Source organism: Sinocyclocheilus rhinocerous, unplaced genomic scaffold (genome assembly GCF_001515625.1).
Source record: "Sinocyclocheilus rhinocerous isolate Xijiao unplaced genomic scaffold, SAMN03320098_v1.1 scaffold72, whole genome shotgun sequence".
NCBI lineage: Eukaryota > Metazoa > Chordata > Actinopteri > Cypriniformes > Cyprinidae > Sinocyclocheilus > Sinocyclocheilus rhinocerous.
This window is the reverse complement of record NW_015628351.1, coordinates 827,038-841,776: the sequence shown is the minus strand read 5'-3', so window position 1 is coordinate 841,776 and position 14,739 is coordinate 827,038. Positions and strand designations below refer to the sequence as shown.

The following is a 14,739-nucleotide window of genomic DNA, read 5'->3' as shown; positions in this document are numbered from 1 at the left end:
GACATCAGGCCTTTTCGATGTCTAAACAGGCAGAAATAAATAGCCATTACTGAGGCATATAACTCCAAATAAAGCATGTCAGATAAATGGCTGCTTGAATCCAAATTGAAAAGATAGTGTTTGTGAAAGTGAGAAAGCACGGTGAGGGAGGAGGGGCCAGTGAATTGAGGTTTTACTCAGTATTCAGTACACTTACTGTCAGCACACAGTGACCGAGTGAGGGAGGAGGAGAATGGTCTTGTCTTTCTCTGTATCTCACAGTGCTTGTGTGCGATAGAAAGACGGTTTCTCAGGGCTTTGGTTTGGACAAGCGATACTAAGGGAGTGTGGAAGCTGTATAAGAGGATATATTGAGAATGCCAGTGTGAACATCTGCTGGAATTACTAAGGTAAGTGTTGTGGGTTTACTTACACAGCAAAATCCCCAGAGTTAAATCAACTCTGCTCAGAGTACATATTGTCCCAATCTACAGAGTGTTAAAGTAACACTGAAGCCGAGTTACCACTGTTAAAGATTATGTGATACGTTTTCATGTCTAAAAGCCTGAGCAGTAGTTGTTCATCTTCAACATTGTTAACAGCGGGTTTTCTTTACTAATGCTCACTCATCAATTAATTCATAGCTTAATTATCCCATTAACTTTAACTCGGCTTCAGTGTTACTTTAACACTCTGTAGATTGGGACAATATGTACTCTGAGCAGAGTTGATTTAACTCTGGGGATTTTGCTGTGTAGAAAAACAAAAATAGCATGATTTTGTTGTTTTATGTAATTTATTTTGTAGTTGTCCGTTTGCATGTGTTATTTGATCAGTTTTCATACATTACTTTTATAATTCATAATGCATATTAAACATATTTTTTCACACATATTGCTAAAGTAACTTCCTCGGAAAATAATATTCTGAAAAACAGAGTTTTATTCTGAGCCAGCAGGAGTAGATGGAGATAAATCTTATGCCAAGAAAAGTGATTAAAATTGGCTTGTTGTTGGGAAACATGCATGCTTAATTCCTGAATATGTCTGTTAACATTTGGAGATCTGAAATCAATTATTTCGGTGAATGTTTAGTAACTTTCATGAGATGTAAATGGGGAAGTTTCTGTGAAGAATGATAGAAGGAGAGAGTTTTAGGGGGTGGCCTGTTGTCATGACTCATGGTGAGAATGTGCTGCTGCCGTCTGATTTGCTCTTAACACAGGAAGTCTGCTACCTTCCCCTTTTTTGACTCCCTAGATGTGCAATTTGTTCACTACAATTGAAAAGTGCACTGTACATCCACTGTACTGTAGGTCACTGTTGAACAACTGCTGTGACATGTTGAATGATGACACTCCTTGTGTGTGTGTGTGTGTGTGTGGTTTATATATCCTGGTGGGGACTTAAACCTGAATACACACAGACTCATGGGGACTCGTGTCACGGTGGGGACCTAAATTGAGGTCCCCATGGGTACAAAAGCTTATAAATCATACAGAATTACTTTGTTTGAGAAAGTAAAAATGCAGAAAGTTTCCTGTGAGGGGTAGGTTTAGGTGTAGGGTGATAGAAAATATGGTTTGTACAGTATAAAAACCATTATGCCTATGGAGAGTCCCTACAAGGATAGCTGACCAGACTGTTTGTTTGTGAAATAAGTCCCCTAAGTCAGCTGGTTCTGAGACTTAACCTGACTAACTCTACTAACACTAACCAGTCTCAGACCAGGGCTGCGTTTCCCAAAAGCATCGTAAGCTTAAGTACATCGTAGACCCATTGAACCCAATGGAGCTACGATCAGCTTAGGCTTACGATGCTTTTTGGAAACGCAGCAGCATTGCCTCTTACCCAAACATTAAAACAAATCGAATAATCAAACAATCTAAAAATATATATCTGGAACATTGGGATCAAGAAAGTAAAATTAAATTACAGTAAATTACAACTCTATCAAACTATAAATTCAAATTATGAATTGGAAGAATATCTCCAGAGTGTCCGAGACACAAAGCAGACACAGATCCTGACCAAGTACAGGCTCAGTGAGCGCAGTCTAGCCATTGAGACCGGCAGACACAAAAAGAGCTGGTTACCCAGAGAGCAAAGTTTGTGTGCTCACATGTGAGAAAGGAGAGATCGAGACAGAGGTGCACTTTCTCCTTCACCAATTACCAATTTAAATCAATAAGAGACCTATACATGAACAAATTCACAAATATCATAAAGAACTTTACAGCCATGACAGAAGCGGAACAAATAAAGATAATATTAGGATAGGGACAGACAGCAGCACTGGCTACGAGATATGTGTGGATGTGTCACAGCCTGAGAGACAGCAGGTGAATGTGTGTAATGTGTGTATTATGTCTGACCTCAGTGTATTTCCCTACTGTCTATGTATATATATGCTTATTCTCAATTTCTTTTGAATCTGAATATATTATACAAGGCATTTTATATGATGTTAAATGATGAGAGTGTTTATAGTCTTCTAGACTGCAAATTAATTATTGTACACAATGGTTGATTGCCTCAGGACTTGTGGTATTGTAGGTGTACTAATCAAGTTGAGTTATTGTTATAGTCCAAATGAACTTAAAGCCAAAGAAATCTGAGTATGAGTTTGACCTTGATTGATCTTGGCACTAAAATGGATAAAATAATAATATGAATGTAAAGTCTGCATTAAAAGTCAATGTACATGTTTCTAATTTCTGTGGGTCATATAGATTGGTCAAAATGGGTCAAAATATAAAATTAAAAGCATGAAGTGCTAATGAAAATCTTTTTCAAGTATATTCTTTAAACTTCTACATGGCTTCTGTTCATTCACTTAGCTGGAGCTACAATGTCGTCCCATGTCAAACTGAGGAGGGACAGAGTGGGGACAGCGGACTATGATACACAGATTAAAGGTAACGGACGTCCTAACACTGAATACCCTTTAAGATTTCTGAGCAATGGAAAGCAATGGAAGCCAAAACTGATTCCTTTCCAATTTCGTTCTGTTGCAAGTTTTGTATGTGCTTCCAAAATCACAGATAACCAATTTATTAATCTGTGTTGACATTAGTTAATGAAAATACAACTGCTCATACTTAGTTCATGTTAGCTCAGGTACATTAAATAATATTAACAGATACAATTTGTAAATGTTGAAATCTATCTATCTATCTATCTATCTATCTATCTATCGCCATCCGTCTTGTTAAACTTTGTGAAGTCAACATGTTCCAGTTAACTGTTATTTGACACCTGTCAAATGAAACAGATTAACAGAGAGGAACTGTAGAAATATAATCGCACGCTCTCTCTTTCTCTCCACTAGAGGTGCGTTTGCAGCTGGCGGAGCAGTTGAGGATATTTGACGGTCAGGTGGAGCAGAAGACTCAGGTGTTCCAAGATCTGATCGATTTTTTGCGCAGACGAGGCGAGATTGAGGGGGAGTACGCCCGCTCACTGGACAAACTGTGTGACAGGTTCTCCTCCAGAACCAGGAAGTGAGGATATGAAAAAAAAAAAAAAAATCACCATTAATGCATGAAAAACTGTTCTTAACCTGTGAAGAATCTGTATATACAGTAAAAAAAAAAAAAAAAGTGGCCACTTATGCCACCCTTAAAAAGCAATTTATTTTAAAGAAAGATACCCCAAACATAGCAAGCAAAAATGGCACAATAGCATATTATATATATAATTCTATATATACTACCTATCAAAAGTTTGGGGTCGGTTAGAAAGTTTGGTACCACTTAACAATAAGGTTCAATTTGTTAACTTAGCTTACATTAGTTAATATTAACAATGAAAAATACTTTTAAAGCATTTGTTAATCTTAGTTAATGTTAATTTCAACATCTAGTAATACATTATTAAAATCAAAAGTTGTATCTGTTAATATTGTTTAATGTACCTGAACTAAGAATAAATGGTTGCATTTTTATTAACTAACAATTTAAAAAATACCGTAACAATTGTATTGCTAATTGTTAGTTAATGCATTAGCCAATTTTAACAAATTATTGTAAAGTGTTACTAAATGTTTTTGACAGAAATCTTATATGTTCACCAAGGCTGCATTTATTTGTTTAAAAATACAGTACAATTAGTGATTTTGTGAATTATTATTACAATTTAAAGTAACTTTTTTCTGTTGAAATTTATTTTAAAATGCACTTTATTCCAGTGCCATTACTCCAGCATTTATTTGAATTACAAACCTTTTGTAACATTATAAATGATTTTTCTGTCACTTTGAGCAATTTAATGCATCCTTTCTCAATAAAACAATTAATTTCTTTAAAAAAAAATCTTACTGAACTCAAACTTTAAACAGTAGTGTATATATTTGGTTTTAGGAAAAAAACTGCTGTTTATATATAGCTATGTATCTGTTGCTTACCAGGAACTTTATATCTCTCTGTTTCTATGCCCCTCAGGAAGGAGCCCAGCCATCAGTCAGTGGTTAACTGCTGGCAGGTGTTGTTGATGCAAACACGTCAGGAGAGCAGAGATCACAGTTTCTTGAGTGACAGCTACAGCAACACTCTGCCTCAACAGCTTTCACACTGTGTTGAACATGCCCAACGCCTGGCCAAACGGGTACACACCCACCATCTCACTCACACACACATTTTCATATCCTTCCACATTTGCAAAAACAAACACCCACACACTTGAAGGAGCAAACATGCCCCCGTATAAACATGTGGCTTCCTTTGCACTGACACTTTGCAGACAGTGCACAGAAACACATTTGACATAGTCACCTGCCACTCGCCTGACATTGTAATACAAAGTTGCTAAAATTATCATTTATATTTTCAGAGCAGAGACATTTGCACCCAGTTACAGGATGGACTTCTGAAGGTTACCACAGAACTTCATACGGTGAGCTTAACCCCACATTCCTCTCATCGAGCCACATTTTTCTTTCATTTTTCTTTCTTTTTACTTGCGTTTAATAGATTGTAAAATGTCACTGCAAACCTCATTCCTATTTTTGTTGAAAACCAGGCCTTGAAGACATATTCCCAATACTACACCGAGTTCCTGTCTGCAGAAAGCAAACTAAAGGAGGCAGTCAGACTGGAGGAAAAGCAGAAGCAAAGTGCTTCTAAAAAGATGGAAAGACAAATAGAGAAAGTATATCTCCCTTTTTAATACCTAAATATGAAATAGTTGTGAATGAAATGGTTATAATTAAGATATATTTAAGGTTTAGTACAAGTTAAGCTCAATCAACTTGTGGCATAATGTTGATTACCCCAAAAAAAAAAAGAGAGAGAGAATTTCCCACATATTATATAATTCTCTCTCTCTCTCTCTCTCTCTCTCTCTCTCTCTCTCGCGCGCGCGCGCTTTAAATTTAATATATTACCATTCAAAAGCTAGGTTAGGTTATAAAGTTTTTGAAAGAAGTCACTATTTCTTATACTCACTTATGCATTTAATCAAAAATAAAGTAAGAAAAAAGGAATTTTGTGAAATATTATTATTATACAATTTAAAATAATTGTTTTCTATTTCACTGTATTTTAAAGTGTAATTTATTCCTGTGATGGCAAAGCCAAATTTTTTGCAGCCATTATTCCAGTCTTCAGTGTCACATGATCCTTCAGAAATCATTATAATATTCTGATTTGGTGCTCAATATTTAACATTTCTTGTTATTATCAATGTTAAAAAAAGAGTTGAAAAGTTGTTCTGCTCAATGATATTGTGGAAACCGTGAATTAGAATAAAACACGAAATTGTGGCCACAAATTATGAATTCATTTCCTCATTATAGTTATTTCATTCCTATGTTATTATTTTGTTGATGGTGTGTTTAAAGAACATTACGAATGTGTCAAAATTATGTTAATCAACATTATGCCACAAAAAAAAAATTGACTGGTGACAGAATCAAAGGATGCAAAAGACACTGTTATAGTGTTTTACTTGCAAGAACGTGCTGCATCTTCCACTGTGCAGTGGGGCAAGTGTTCGCTGCATATGATTGGCAGACAATAGATCATAGCGTTTGGTTATTGTGGTCATCTTGTATGATTTGACGTGTGACTCACTGAATGTGTGTGGATAAGTGATTGTTCCAGTAACATCTGAGGTTACATCTCACCACTTTATGTGTGCACAGAGGCAAAGTAAAGTTCAGGAGATTCAGCTAAAGAGCACAAAAGCACGCAATGACTACCTCCTCAACTTAGCTGCGGCAAATGCATGCATGAACAAATATTACCTTCAGGATCTCTCCACTCTCATAGATGTGAGTTCATTACATTCAGCCTATATAATCCGGTTTCAATACTGAGCAGGTTTAACTCAACCTCTCATTGCATGCTCTCTCAGTGCTGTGATCTGGGTTACCACCAGTCCATATCCAAGGTGTTTCGTTTTTACCTGGCCAGTCGCCAATGGGCCCAGCAGAACTTGAGCACTGGGATGCAGCAACTGGACACAACTGTGTCAGAACTGAACCAGAACCAGGACAGAGACACTCTCATGCAGGCCAACATCTCAGCCTTTTGCCTGCCCCTCCGCTTTCAGTACCAACCCTACGAAGGCGACCAGGTACCAGGTTGATCAAATGTGTCTGTATAAGTGGAGAAATGTGTGGTTGCTTTTGTATGCAGTGTTGGGGGTAACTCATTACAAGTAACGCGAGTTACGTAATAAGCCCTGTCCAGATTTAAAAAGTAACGCAAAAGTAACGTAACGCATTACTTTCCATAAAAAGTAACTAAGTAACGTAATTAGTTACTTTTTTTATGGAGTAATGCAATATTGTAATGCATTACTTTTAAAAGTAACTTTCCCCAATACTGTATGTATCCTCTTTCAGGTGGTTGAGGTGTCGGCAAAGTGTGAGATGATGGGCGAGCTGGTGACTCGCTTCCAGCAGCTGCAGTCCAGGCTGTCTTCAGTCACCACAGATGTTGAGGAGGTACACAAACCCCAAAGCATCACATGCGGCACTACTACTAAAAAAATAGGATAGATGTAGGGATATTTGGAGGAATGAATGCTGTATCTTTGTGTACTCATTATAAATCTAACGAGTCTGTTTGTCTAAACATGAATATGCATACAATTTATTGCAGTCTGGCAAATTACTTCAGTCAGCTCAGTCTTCCATGTTGGATGGTATTGTCGAGGACACCTTTGGATCTACCCCAGACTTTCCTAGTTGCTCATCATCACCAGAGGGGAACAGTGATATATCAGTCAGTAAGACCTATCAGCTGAAACGTAGAGCCAGCCTTCCGGACACTGAGATTTTGTACTTCTCGGTAATCATAATTTTTTTTTTATAAATTATTATTATTACTAAATATTTAATATATTAAATGACATTTTTAAATTCTGTTGTTTTAAACTTTCTATTCATCAAAGAATCCAGAAAAAAAATGCATTGTGGTTTCCTTTTTTAAAAATGCTTGTCAACATAATATATATAGATAATAGATATAAATAGATATATACAGCGGAGATCAAAACTAGAGAACCTACAATTTCCTAAATTTCAAGGTCACTGCTTAGTCCTGTTTGAAGTTTTCCCAACACAAGTAGAAGGGTCATTTTTAAGCATATTTCATAAATTAATTGTATTCTGATGCACAGTACAAAAAACTGAAATGAGATATTTGAAAAAGAACATTCCAAAACCAGAGAACACTTACAGATACCTACAAGTTATTGGTGTTAATCTGGCACCTAGTGCTCTAAAATGACTGAAAACCTGTGACAGGAGGATGTTCAGACGAAGGCCAAAGGGATGACCTTTTCAGCCATTGCAAGAGAAGTTGGTCATTCCAAATCTGGGATTTCTCGAATATTGCAGGTTTACAATGACACTAATTCATTCAAGTCACCTAAAAAGGCTGGTTGTCCACGTAAGGCAAATGAATGAGAAGACAGTACAATATGGAGAATCTCAATGGGGAACTGGTTCAGCACTGCAGCTGGAATTGCTTGCCAATGTCAAACTGGGGAAAGACTGAAGCCCAAGTGCATAGAGAAGTCAGCGGAAGGTGGAGGAGGAAGTGTCATGGTTTGGGGGATGTTTTCTGCAGCAGGCGTTGGGCCTCTTTTACAGCTACATTGCAGAGTGAATGCAAATTTTTATCAGAACCTCCTGCAGCAGCATGCAGTTCCTTCCCTGCAAGCATCACTGCAAAACGGGTAAAGCAGTTCCTTGAAGCTAAGAACACTGAAATAATGGAATGGCCGGCCCAGAGTCCTGATCTAAACCTGACTCAAAATCTCTGGAAAATCCTTGGTGACAAAATTATGGCTAAGAAACCCACTACAGTCACCAAACTATAAGAGACTAGAAGAAGAGCGGAGCAAGATCACACCAGAGCAGTGTGAGAAACTACTTGTGTCCTGCGGCCGCAGATGTGCTGAAGTCATTTAAAGCAAAGGCCTCTACACTTCCTACTAATTTCTGAGAGTTGTACATGTCACATGTTAGTGGAACAGTGGTATACCTACAGCTAATATTCCTTCAAATTTTGAGATATGAAGAGTAACAATATTTCAGAAAAAAAACAAGTATTTATAGATTGTTCTCTAATTTTGATCTCCATTGAGAATATATATATTATTAAAATTAAACAAATAATAATAATATGTTAACTATTATATTTTTATAATGTTTATATATTTATATAGTCAGTAGTAGAAGTAGTAGTAGTATCTCTATTGCTGTTTTTGTCTGACATTTTCTATTTCATGTGACTTTATATTGCAGAAAGTCAGGGACCATCTATGTAACAGCTATTTAATATCAAAACTGGAGGCCAAACATGACCTGCTTAAGGTTGCCATTCAGAAAGGTGGAATAATGTCTCCTATTTTTACAGAAATTGTTGCAATGAAAAAAAATGTCTTCAATTTTGTTCTCCTGGTTCTTTTTCTTATCAGCTGAAAGTGGTGCCAGTAACCATTCCAGGTAAGGAAACTAAGGCTTAAAATAGATATATTTTCTATGTCAAAACATTTGGCGATATTCCTACATTTTATTGGGGTAACAAGAGCAGTGATGACTATAATTAAACATTTCTGTTTATTTAGAACACGCTCCAAAAGATCTGTGCGTCACAAAAAAAGTTACCCTGGTGCCCAGATCAGCCAGAAGCTTTTCAATGGGGATCTACTATCATACATCCAAGTAAATTTCTCTGATTCAGGAAGTGTTCTGGATTCACTCAAAACAGTTGAAGGCAACTGACTCACTCTGTGTTTCCTCCCCATTAGGCATCGGGACAGCTCATTCCTGCAGTGGTGGAGAGCTGCATTCGGTTCATCAACCTCAATGGTAAATCTAAGTCAGTAGATAATGCCTCTTTCTACCATTCTTTCCATATTAATCATTGGTTTTCTAAGCTATTCACTGTTTTTTCTCTGGTAAGGTTTACATCATGAGGGATTGTTCAGAGTGCCAGGATCTCAGATGGTGGTGATTCAGCTGAAGGATGCGTTTGAGAAAGGTATGTGCATTGGGTGATGATATTCTCCTCCCTTTCTCTGAGCATTAGTAATAGGCTGTGATTTGCGTATTAATTCGTAGGCGATGACCCACTCGCTGATGTGGGGTGTGACATGGACTCTGTGGCTGGAGTGCTGAAACTTTATTTTAGAGGACTAGAGAAACCCCTGTTTCCTGAGGACAGTTATGAGCAGCTGATGGAATGTGGGCGTAAGAGCATTTTACCACACTAGTATGTGCTTTTATGTTGACTGTGTGTATGTTATCTTTCCTGTGATAAGATTTTCTATTTAAACAGGAAGTTTGGGCAGGACATATTGCAAGGCTGATTTTTAGTTAGCCAGTAGGCTTTAGTTTACATCTATTCAGTGCCTGCTTAAAAATTGCTTTATGGCGTACATTACCTTTAGATTTTATGAGACTAAGATTTATTTTTAACAAATTAATGTTTATTTGGCAAGGATGCATTAAATTGATCAAAAGTGACAGTAAAGACATGTATAATGTTACAAAAGATTTCTATTTCAAATTTTAATTGTTGCTTCTATTCATCAATGAAAAAAATTCATAAAAATATTAAGTAGAACATCTGTTTTCAACATTGATAATAAGAAAGGTTTCTTGAGCAGCAAATCGGCATATTAGAATGATTTCTGAAGGATCAGCTTTTGAAAAAAATATATTTTAAATCGAAACACAGCGTCACACACGACGGGCTAGAGTGAGCAGAGGCCTAGAGTGAGCAGAGACGGCGGGCTTGAGAACAGTGCGGCCGGCGGATTCGACGAAGGCGCATCCGGAGGGCTTGCGGCAACCACATGTGACGACCCCGGGCTGGACTCCGCTTCGTCCACGGTGAAAGCCGATCCGGTGATCCTTTTAGTTAGCCAGTAGGCTTTAGTTTACATCTATTCAGTGCCTGCTTAAAAATTGCTTTATGGCGTACATTACCTTTAGATTTTATGAGACTAAGATTTATTTTTAACAAATTAATGTTTATTTGGCAAGGATGCATTAAATTGATCAAAAGTGACAGTAAAGACATGTATAATGTTACAAAAGATTTCTATTTCAAATTTTAATTGTTGCTTCTATTCATCAATGAAAAAAATTCATAAAAATATTAAGTAGAACATCTGTTTTCAACATTGATAATAAGAAAGGTTTCTTGAGCAGCAAATCGGCATATTAGAATGATTTCTGAAGGATCAGCTTTTGAAAAAAATATATTTTAAATTATATTAAAATAGAAAACAGTTATTTTAAATTGAAATAATATTTCACAATGTTACTGTTTTTACTGTATATTTATAATACATGCAGCCTTGGTGAGCATAAGAAAAAAATCTTACCGACAACAAGCTTTTGATTGGTAGTTACATAAAAAAAACTTTTCAATAATTATAAATCATTCTTTGTTTTCCATACTGGAAAAGAATAGAAAAATATTTTTTTTAATATAATTTTTTTTTAAGCGCCAAAAATGTATTGTGAATATATATTGCTAGTAATATTTTATACTTATTTTTATTTTAAGTACGACTACCTTTATTTTTCGAAATATGACTGATTTTGCCATTATTGATTTAGCTATTGCCTATTGGTTGTTGATTCTTATTTTAGAGAGCATTTTATTGGACAAAAGTCAATATTTTTGGTCAAAGAAAAAGGCTGACCATTTTAAATGCATATCTGCTAAAAGTTTATTTTTGTCATCTTCAAGTCGTAACAGCAATGATCTAATTTTATGCAGTCTTTAACTTTACTTCCCTTACAGAAATAGATGACGAGACAAAAAAGGTATCACAGCTGAAGTGTGTCATCTCCTCATATCCTACCACGCTCATCATTGTAATGAGATATCTTTTTGCATTCCTTCACCAGTAAGTATTATAAGGTGTCATTGGATTTTGCCCTTTATCAATCACAAAAACCCACATCTGAATGTTTGTACGTGTGTCTAAAGTGTCTCCCAGTACAGTGACGAGAATATGATGCAGCCCTATAACCTGGCAGTGTGTTTTGGTCCCAGTCTGGTGAGGGGGCCAAACAACGCCGATGCAGCAGAGCTTCAGCGCATCAACTCACTGGTCAAGAGCATCATTATCCAACACGAGAGCATCTTCCCTAGCCAGAATGAATTGCCTGGGCCAGTGTATGAAAAGTGCATGACATTAGAAGAAGACGACTGGTAAGAATTAAGCTCCGTCTTTGTCGTGTACTGTACATACATACTAAGAATATGTGCTAACATAAACATGATTGTTGGTAAAGCTGCTTTGAAATGATGTGTATTGTGAAAAGCGTTATACAAATAAAATTAACGTGACTTGATATTTCTCATGTCTACAGTGAGGCTGTAGCAGAGGAAGGAGATGGAGAATCAGAGCAATCGCAAATGAAAGAAGCAAAAGACGGTACAGTTGACATGCTTTACTTATCAATATTTGGACTAGCAGAACTTAAACTAATTCCTTTTGGTCTGTTTTGATGTACAGGGCTGCAGGGAGTAGCCTTGTTCGACTACACAGGTCGTTCTTCATCTGAGCTGTCCTTTAAACACGGAGACCGTCTCATCCTACACAGCAAAGCCTCCTCTGATTGGTGGAGAGGGGAGGCTAATGGGACAAAAGGTCTCATCCCAAATAAATATATCAGTGTGTCGTGGTAGGTTTTCATCTCTTGGATAGCCACATTCATAAAAGAAAAATGGCAGATAAAATGCTTTGCAGTGCTACACTTCTTATAAGTATAATGTACGATAAATATATGAGCACATTTTACTAAAATTCATATGGGACATTCTGTAAAGCTTGTCTGAATGAACAACAGTAACCAAGGGGGCAGACCTTTGCAAATGGTCAGCTGAGGAAACTGCTTATTGATTTCACTTCTTTTTTTGCTTGATTGTCCATAATCAATGCATTTATACACCCATTTATGTCATTGTCTTTTTGAGTTTCATTATTGTATTGGGTGTTATACAAATTAAAGGCATTTAGAGGACTTATTGATTTAAAATACTAATAAAATGTGACTCAGGAATTGCATCACTATTGAGTCAATGCCACAATCAGTTACTACCAACCGCAGACTGGAGTGTCCTAACACTTCTCAATCCTCTCCCTCTATGTTGGTTAGCATGGATGGAGGCCAAGATCAGAAGGGGAAGGAAACTTTGAAATCCAGCAGTGGCAGACAGCAGACAGAGGAAGAGCAGAAAGCAGAGCAAAGTACACGGTAAAGCACTCCGATTGTTTCATGAGAACTGCCGAATGTAAAGATATGAACTATAGAACCATGTGGAGTTTTTTTGTCCTAGTACAACCACATGGTAGTTATTCTTAAAAAGGCTTTATTATACAGAGTGCCAAAGTGCCATCCACTTTTTCAGTGGCCTTGATTCCTTGGTTTTTCTATTCCTTTTTACCTTAGGGATTTTTAAAGTCTTTGTTAAAGCGTTATAAGCCAGCTGTGAGGTGAATTACAACATTACAAACTCTGATTTAAAAAAAAAAGTATTTGTAAAATCAAACAAAAAGACAAAGGTACAAGACTGTGAACTTAATGGCTTTAATGAGGGAAATAACTACAATCCCATGAAGCATTGTGAATGACAATCCAATTAAAAATATATTTATTATGTATATATGAACAATACATATTATGTTTATTGCAAAATATGCAAATATAGTAGATAAACATTTAAGTAGTTTGAGAGTGTAGGGAGTTTGATTTATTGATTTGGCACAATTTGATTGTTTCAATTTTCTGATTGGTGGAGATTTTTTGCAGAATCAGGGGTATTGTAGTTTTTCACCAGGGAATCAGCTGTTGAATACAATTGTTTAAAAAATAAGTTGAAATAATGTATACTGGCTTAAACAAAAGCATATACCATAGATTAATAACCTCATAGCTCATAGTAGGTCGTCTTTAAAAGTTTTTAATTTAGTGTTACAAATCATAGAGAAATGTGGAGAAAATGAATGTGAAAATTTTTACTTCTGGAACCTAATTGTAATCTATTCTGTTTAGCATGTGACTTGTACACTGTCCATTTAAAACAGGAAAGAAACAAGCATGTAATCTAAGTGAACTTTATGTGAACCCCATTCTTACTACATAATGATGATCAAAGAATAGAACTTCAGTCTTACTGCATAATGATGACCAATGACTCAGCAACTAGCTAAACTTAATCATTCTGTCTGTATTCTTTTTCCAGGCTCAAGGTCACAAGTGACAAAGCGGGAGTCGGGCCAAGTCATGTCACTTCTGGAAAGGTTTCGTTACAAATACCCACAGGACAATATGCACAGCCAGGAAATTCTCCAGGAGCTCTGCGGAAAACATTTGAGTGTGTAATTAGACTGTTTACTTGCTTTTTACAGAGATTTTAATATCACAGATTATTATCTACAGAATAATGTCAAAATCGGTAAATTTATAACTTTCACAGCCCTCAAATGAGACGATCCACTGCCGATGGAGGAAGCGGAGAGGAATACTCAACAGAAGTGGATAAGGTCAGGACATTTAAATCTCATTTATAATCCTAGTGAGTTCTCCGCCCTCCCTTTATTAAATTGTATTTTTGGCAATACTATCTTGCAGGATGTGCATCACATGATGCACTCAGTGTTTAAGGAGCTCCTCATTCGCCAATCTTCCCCAGATCAAAACACATCTGCATCCTCAGAGATCACCTCCTCTGTGCAAACGCCTCCAAACAAAGGATCAGGATGGAAAGGAAAGGGTTTATTTAGATCAGCTAACCATACAGACTAAATAAAAAAGAACAAGGGGAAAACTGTTTAACCAAAGTCAGAAACACAAGAAAATGTAGGTGAAACATCAGTTTGAGTGAGAGCTGCATTTTCTGTTTATGGTTTTTTTTTTGTACAGTTTAAAAAGGTGGGTTTAAGAGGCACTTTTCATTCAATATGTAAATTTTTTAGATTTAAATGTGTGTTGTGACAGTAATAGTATGTACATTAAGTTGCCATTTTAATTTTCTTAAGACACTTTGTTGTAACAAGCAACTGTTTTTTTTACTTTATATTTTTAATTTGATAATTATTTTTCATTTATAATGTGAAAACTGTGTAAGAAATGTAAAATGCCACACAGCACCACACCTCCAACTGAAAAGATATAACTAACAGTCCTGAGATATTGTGACAATCTCTTTAAACCATAAAACAAAAAAAGTGTCCAGAAGTGTATAAAACATGTGAACAATCGATGATCAAGTTTTCTCAT

General features: G+C 36.3%; 1 protein-coding gene across 2 annotated transcripts; it reads left to right on the top strand.

Annotated features, from left to right (window-relative positions):
• The first annotated feature begins 44 nt into the window (after positions 1-44).
• Positions 45-14,739, top strand: LOC107737525 (rho GTPase-activating protein 4-like). Of its 2 annotated transcripts, none has more exons than XM_016549023.1 (24): positions 45-389; positions 2,819-2,896; positions 3,310-3,481; positions 4,421-4,583; positions 4,809-4,871; positions 4,998-5,126; positions 6,121-6,249; positions 6,333-6,554; positions 6,826-6,927; positions 7,085-7,273; positions 8,737-8,821; positions 8,910-8,937; positions 9,060-9,156; positions 9,243-9,303; positions 9,398-9,475; positions 9,556-9,684; positions 11,252-11,357; positions 11,441-11,665; positions 11,827-11,891; positions 11,973-12,141; positions 12,616-12,714; positions 13,703-13,834; positions 13,937-14,003; positions 14,092-14,739. In XM_016549023.1, exons 2-24 carry the CDS (start codon positions 2,830-2,832, stop codon positions 14,263-14,265), a joined length of 2,751 nt encoding a protein of 916 aa, XP_016404509.1. In that variant the 5' UTR covers positions 45-389; positions 2,819-2,829; the 3' UTR covers positions 14,266-14,739. The 2 variants fall into 2 exon arrangements, with proteins under 2 accessions (XP_016404509.1, XP_016404508.1); XM_016549022.1 differs by having other exon boundaries at positions 2,806-2,896.

What these genes read in the sequence shown, in the direction of transcription:
- LOC107737525 (XM_016549023.1), top strand. Translation starts at nt 2,830, where the DNA reads ATGTCGTCCCATGTCAAACTGAGGAGGGACAGAGTGGGGACAGCGGAC. An exon ending in CTATGATACACAGATTAAAG is followed by an intron (nt 2,897 to 3,309) that starts GTAACGGACGTC and finishes TCTCTCCACTAG; the next exon opens with AGGTGCGTTTGCAGCTGGCG. An exon ending in CCCAACGCCTGGCCAAACGG is followed by an intron (nt 4,584 to 4,808) that starts GTACACACCCAC and finishes TTATATTTTCAG; the next exon opens with AGCAGAGACATTTGCACCCA.